General features: G+C 41.2%; 2 protein-coding genes across 2 annotated transcripts; one reads left to right on the top strand and one right to left on the bottom strand.

Annotated features, from left to right (window-relative positions):
• The first annotated feature begins 879 nt into the window (after window positions 1-879).
• Window positions 880-2771, top strand: LOC104946976 (glutamate decarboxylase 2-like). Its single transcript, XM_010772892.1, has 3 exons — window positions 880-980; window positions 1905-1983; window positions 2338-2771. The coding sequence occupies exons 1-3, from the start codon at window positions 880-882 to the stop codon at window positions 2626-2628; spliced, it is 471 nt and encodes a 156-aa protein (XP_010771194.1). The 3' UTR covers window positions 2629-2771.
• Window positions 2772-3981: 1210 nt separating this feature from the next.
• LOC104946975 (glutamate decarboxylase 1-like) lies at window positions 3982-6299 on the bottom strand (the record flags this gene model as incomplete). Its single annotated transcript, XM_010772891.1, has 3 exons — window positions 3982-4944; window positions 5038-5127; window positions 6141-6299. Coding segments are annotated over 3 exons (423 nt in total), but the record flags the coding sequence as incomplete, so codon positions are not given.
• Window positions 6300-6975: the final 676 nt, after the last annotated feature.

Here is a 6975-nt window from a genome sequence, read left to right on the forward strand (position 1 = left end):
CCAAACAGATCACCCATTGTAGCCATGCCTCATACTGCTCATACCCCTCTATTACAGCCCTGTTCCAAACAGGCTGATTCTGCTTTAAATGGAATGTCTGCTGCTAGCCACGCCCCTTTGTAGCGTCACAAAGCTTTCCCCTGCTAAGAGAGTTTTCTACCGGGAGAAGCTCAGCTAAACGCTGCCGTGATTAAATGCCATACTATGTTCCCAACCACTTCAAGCATTATTTCTGAAACAGTTTGGAGCTCAAATGTTTCTCTCCAGTTGCCTACAGCGTTAGCTCGATGGTTAGCTCTAAGTGTTAGCATGCTTGCTAATGTAAACACAGACCATATTACTCCCAAAACACGCCGCGCATTGTTTCTGATACAGCACCTAGCTTGACATGTGCTTTCTTAAGTGAAAGTAAAACAGTGCCATGATATGTATGTAACAACTTTACTCTAAGTGCCTCCTGCAGACATCCTGCTGAATACACAGACACACAGCTGGGGAGGGGATTCAGCTAGGCGGCTGTAGACAGAGACGATAGGTTGGGACTTGTCACGTGTGCCACATGTCATGTCGCCAATGACGTCACACGAGCAAAAATCCTGGATCTGCTCGTTTGCACCCCCCTTTTTTTTTTTTTTTTTTTCATGATGTGTGTAAGGGGGAGTAGAGATAGGGTTGTATTTTCTGAATTATTGTGAGTCTCCGTACACACCAGTGACACATATGTATGTATAAAATACATAAAAAAGTGCATTTTGCATAATAGGTCCCCTTTAAGGTAGTGCACTGAATGACCCGTGTTTAGTCATGGCTGCTCTGCTTTTATGTTTGAATAAATAAAGCTTTCTCATTGGGTGGAGGGTGGGAACGCAGTGTTGGATCATGTTTCTGAGGAATCTCTTTGATTTTTGCTTGCAGGCGGCGTGGGGTGGGGGCCTGCTGATGTCAGACCGACACAGGATGAAACTACAGGGCATTGAACGGTAAAACCACACAACCTATCCACTTCACTCAGCATGTCTTTGTTTCCTCCAGGAGTTTCTGTGTAGCACCACTACAAAGAATATGTGTAGCTCATTGTGGATCCCAGCCTCATCACCTGATTTCCTTTTTATAATAAGATACTGTGTGTGCATGATAAGCATAGCTAAGGTTAGCATCAAATGGTGCTGTGAAGATTTATTTTGTGGGTTAACCAGGAAGTTAGCTTGGCCAGGTCTCCCTTCCATTGGATTTGAGAATATTGCAGAAAACAAGCTCTGTGGCAAATTACCATAACCACTGCTAAGCTAAATGTGGCTAATGCTGGACACATGTTAGCAACCGCTGTTCCACATATAAGCTCTGTACTTTTAGCAGTGGGGTATTTACTGACATATTTTATGTCGTAGAACAAAACTTAAAAATCGATTTAACTTCTAACCAAAAACACATTTAAAAAAAAGTTGCCTTCAAGAGGTTGGAACTGGTAGTGGTAAAATGCTAACCTTTCCCCCGGTTTTGCACAAATAGACTGTATGGTGAGCGTTCTGTAGAGGTGGTTGTTTGTCCCCTCTTGTTGTAATAAACTTTGTGTATGCATTTCATTTGTGAAAATGAACATAATTTGGTGTGTTTTCATTGTTTTACAACCTGCATTTCGATAATGTAACTGTAGCACATTAGCCTCACATTGTTGAATCTTGTTTTTCTGTAGCTTACTACTACATGTTGTTGTTGTTGTTGGGTCAACATTCATTAGCCCCTCCTATAAACATTTATCCCCCTGAGGCTCCTAGGCTGAGCATTATTGTAGGTGCCCTTACACAGTGAATTGCTTTTATAAACATAATAACTTGTGTGTGCTGTGATTGCTAAAACAAGTCTGATAGTTGGTCCAATTTACATTTGAAGTGATTGTTTTCCAGAGCCTGGTCCGTCACCTGGAATCCTCACAAGATGATGGGCGTCCCTCTGCAGTGCTCCGCCATACTGATCAAGAAGAGGGTAAGACATAATGCTGTACCCTTTAATTGAAGTGTACATAAAACATCACAATCTTTGGAGGCTATCAACTGAATGTTTGTAGCCATGCTGACACGGCTTGTTGGCGTGTGTGTATCTGTCCAAAACTCTCCTCTTCACAACTATTAGATGCATTGGACATTTGTACAGATATTTAGGATGCCTTCAGAATGAATACTAAGGACCATGGCGCCACTATATAAAGTGAAATTGTCCAGGGTAAACAACTGGGTTCATTCATCGTCTTTGTCAACTTTGGTAAAATGTCTTAAAAATATATTCTAAACATCTGGTGTGGCTGATTTTTTTTAAATACTATTTTGTGTTCATCCTCAGGGTCTCTTACAGGGGTGTAATGAGATTGGGGCCACTTACCTCTTCCAGACGGACAAACACTACGATGTGAACTACGACACCGGAGATAAGAGCATCCAGTGTGGCCGACACCAGGACGTCTTCAAGCTTTGGCTCATGTGGAAGGCAAAGGTATTCCTGTGCAATACGAGAGTGACTCATGTGAAGACCGCATCTGATTTTCTCTTGATGTTGGGGACTTCCTTTTCGATGGGAATCCTTTTCTTTTTGTCCTTATCTTTATTAGATCAAATATGCACAAATGTATTTTAACGATTAGTTGAGCCACCAGTGAAGCAGCGATGACGTAGTGTATTTTTCTAAGCTGCTTTACAAGTTAGCATCACAAGGGCTCAAACGACAAAAAGCAATGGGATTCTTTCAACGGGAAAGTTGAAGAAAATAATGATGATTAGTTTTTGTTCAGCAGGATAATCTCCACACAGTGGTAGAATAAGATCCTTTACTTAAGTAGAAGTAGTAATCCTTTGGTCTAAAAATACTCCATTACATACCCATTATGCACAGTGGCTGTTTGGAAAGTATTATATTATTATAGAATTTAAAATTCTTATTTTGATTTCTTACAATTACATGTAAGAACATTTAAATGTTGTAGTACGTTAATATTAAGACAATTTTAGATTTATTTTTAATATATTGATAGTAACATACTGCATTATATCCAATACAAATGTCCTGTGTTGTATATGTGAACAGTAGCTGGTAACTATAAGTGGTAATTAAATGCAGTGGAGTCAAAAGTACAACAAATGTTCCAAAATGTAAGGGAGTAGAAGTATATAGTAGCATTAAATGGACAAGTAAAGTACAAGTATCACAAAAAAAGTACTTGAGTAAATGTACTTCTTCCCACCACTGCTGCCCCATGTTAACACCACTTTGTGATGTTTGAAGCATAAATGCAATTGACAGAAGTAGGAATATTTAAAGGTTCCATGTCATGGCCATTTCTACTCATCATAGTTCCATTGTTGAGGTCTACTAGAATAGATTTATATTGTGCAATTTTCCAAACTCACATTGGTTTCTCATACAGCATCTCTGTGTAGTATGAGTATTCACTCGCTGTCCTAAATGCCTTGTTGGAGCTCCTGCCCCCCCCCCCTCCCTGTGAGCCCAGTGTGCTTCTGCGAGACAGCGCAGAACTCAGCCTGGGCACACGCACACACACACACACACACACGCACACACGCACACACGCACACACTCGCACACACACGCACACACACACACACACACACACACACACACACACACACACACAGCCTGGCTGGGAGTTTGTGTGCGTGCCCAGGCTGAGTTCCGTGCTGTCTCGCTACGCTTTTAGAATTTTTATTTATTAGCAGGACACCGACCCTGTCCTGTTAATAAAAAATGTCTGGCTAATGTCGGTGTGTATTCATACCAAAAGTCCTCTTAATTAACAAAGGTGCACACACACACACACACACACACACACACACACACTCTCTCTCTCTCTCACACGCACACTCTCTCTCTCTCTCTCTCACACAGACTCTCTCTCTCTCGAGAGAGAGAGAGTGTGTGTGTGTGTGTGTGTGTGTGTGTGTGTGTGCACNTTTGTAAAATATCCATAAAGAAATAGAAAATCTGTTTACCCCCCCGGACCCCCCTAGAGGAGGTGACGACCCTCCTAGAGGAGGTGAGGACCCTCCTAGAGGAGGTTAGGTCCGCCCCCCACTTATAAGAAATAGGACTTTACCCCTGCTTACACCTATATGCCGTGAGCTGATTATGGAGCCTTCATTGTAAGAGTCGCAGGTGTACTGTGTGTGTGCGTGTGGCGAGTGTTGCAGTAGAAATTTCCACTGTAGCGCCCGGTACCTTAATGTACCTTAATGAGCTGTGGGCTATTATAAGCCCTGAATGTTTCCAGGTCCAGGAAACGCCCCTGGGTCTCATGATCCTGGTGTTTAATATGTTTTGTTTTATTTTGAAAATAATGTTCTCTTTGTGTCTTGTCTATAGTTTCAATTTCTCTCTTTTTGTTTTCCCGTCTGTGAGATCGTATGATTGTGTTTCTTTTTAATATGAATTACCTTTTTCAAAGTCTGTGTCATTCTCCTCTCCTCTGGTCTGAAGTATCTCAAGGGGTATCACCACAAACAATTCCAAGTATTTTCAGTTAAATTAACTTGATTAAGACGACTCTAAAACCTCACACCAGGTAACCCTGTAGAACCATGGGAAACATGAATAAATAGTGTACAGTTTCAAACCTCCTCACTTTAACGCTGTAAGAACACCAAAAGTGGAAAGGCTTATAGAACGTGTGGATACAATGTGAATGGCACAGTAAAACAATGGTGCACTCATTTCGTTCAAAATGAAAACCGGAGAGAAGTGCTGATCCAATAATCACATCACAGGTCATAAGTCCTCTCCCAACTGGGCGATCTCCTCCAGCAGGAAGTCGATGTCCTCCTGTTGCGTGGCCGGGTTGGAGAACACACACCTGAAGAAGTTGACTTTGTCACCCAACGGCTGATAGCCAATCAGAAGAGAGCCCTTCTCCATCATCCTGCCTTTGATCTGAGGAGCCACCTGCAGAGACGTATGAAGCATTTTGAAATCATAAAAGGAAGCAGTGGGGAATGGTCCTTACTGAGGGAGGGGCCGCTGGGATCCTGTACTGACCTGATGGAGTCTCATGTCTCTGTCAGGGCCAGGCTGCAGGCCCCTCAGGCTGGGGGGGAGGTACCAGAAACACACGTTACTGTGCTCCGGCTGTCAGAGAGGAGAGCAGATATCCAGTGAGAGTTGAGAGGGGATTTACAGGGATAAGTATACAATCTTCTTCAAAATCTAAATTTTAAATGTCTCAGGGGAATTGGGGTTTTGTTAGGATGCAATACATGAAAGATACATTAAAAAATATGTACTTAAAAATAAGTTTGTGTTGAAATGTACAGTACGAATTCAAATAAAATGAATAAAATACATCACATAACAATTTGAAGTGAAATGTCTAATACAAAATCAAATACAAATACTTTTAAAAACATAAGAAGTCAAAGTTCAAACGTGCACATTGTAATACAATATATAACATGTATGTAACAATATATAAAGTGGTGACCGTGAATTAGTATTCATAATTAGATCATTCAAGCTGAAGTGAAGAGTTCAAAAGGTTTGCTGCTTATGGTGAAGTAAATCCTTGTGACTGCAATCAGAGTTAAAGGGCCATGATATGCTCATTTTCAGGTTCATCTGTTCTACTGTGACACGTTTCAATGCTTTATGGTTCAAAAAGCTCTCTTCTCATATTGCCTGTTAGCCTTGGCAGACCAAGATGCACCGAAACCTACAGAATATTACAGGAAAGGGGAAAACCGCAAAAAGCAAAATAGGGCCTCTTTAAATGGTTTGATGGCTACAGGCAGCAACAACTTGTTTTTGCTGTCAGTGGTGCATCTTGGGAATATTAGTATTAGCACTGAAGGTACTCCTTATTTCAAAGGACCAACCAAAAACACAATAATGCCTAGCAATATTCTTTGGATGGTAAGTGCAGGAGATTTAAATGCAATTGAAAATGTATCTGTCTACGATATATACAGTGGACTGAATGCAAAACAATGAGTGTATGTAAGCTAGAATTGAAATGTATCCTGGCTTGAAATCAGTTGTCTTGATGTATTTTAAAACTGACACATTTGGCAACCGAAATTGCGAATGTTTCCTGTACAAAAACTCATTATGAATATATTTATTTCCCACGTAAAAAACAGCCTTACTTTGTGTTTGAAGACCAGTTCAAAGTCAGTCCTCCTCTGCAGCTGATCGTACAGATATTCTGCATTCTCTAAGCATTTGTTGACCTGAGATCCAAATCCCTGGGAGCCCTGAGCGAGTGAGAGACACAGACAGCGACACAGAAAGTTAAACAGCAGTAGTCATCTTATCAAAGTGTTTTATATGGGTGAGATGCGGTCTAATTAGTAAAAAGATTAAGAATTAAGAAGCACGCAATAATGAATGAAAGTGTTATGTCACCCAGGGGACACACCAAACTGCATTTCTCAATATCAGTCAATGCTCACAGTAAAACTTCACAGTACAGAATCATCCAATGAAAATGTATAGCTCGTTGTCTCTCCGGTACTGAATGGAGTCGTCTCTCGTTTTATTCTACGATATAAAATATGTCAGTGAATCCCCACTGGTGAATGTCTGAAGCGTCTACAGTGGGTGTCCTATAAACAGTGATGCTAACAAGTGACTAAAAGACACTGGTAGAAGTCATCACGCCACATATTAGCCACCTTTAGCTTAGCGTTGGTGACGTCTGTTTATATCCTTACTTAAAGGTCCCATGTCATGCTTTTCCGGTTATTACCCGTCCCCTTGTGTGTTATGAAGGTTTTTCTGCATGTGAACGGTCTGCAGAGTCAAAACCCTCAAAGTACACCCTGTAGCGAGTAAAACTCTAACACAGAGAAGACCTGTCTATGCTGCCCCACAACGCCTCGTTGGACATTTCTCTTTTGCCATTTGTTTACTTCTTGGGTATAGTGACGTATTTCGGATATAGTGACGTTACGTCCGCGGAGCCGTAACGTTTGGATCAAT

Source organism: Notothenia coriiceps, unplaced genomic scaffold, assembly GCF_000735185.1.
Source record: "Notothenia coriiceps isolate Sejong01 unplaced genomic scaffold, NC01 NC01_scaffold00011715, whole genome shotgun sequence".
Lineage (NCBI taxonomy): Eukaryota > Metazoa > Chordata > Actinopteri > Perciformes > Nototheniidae > Notothenia > Notothenia coriiceps.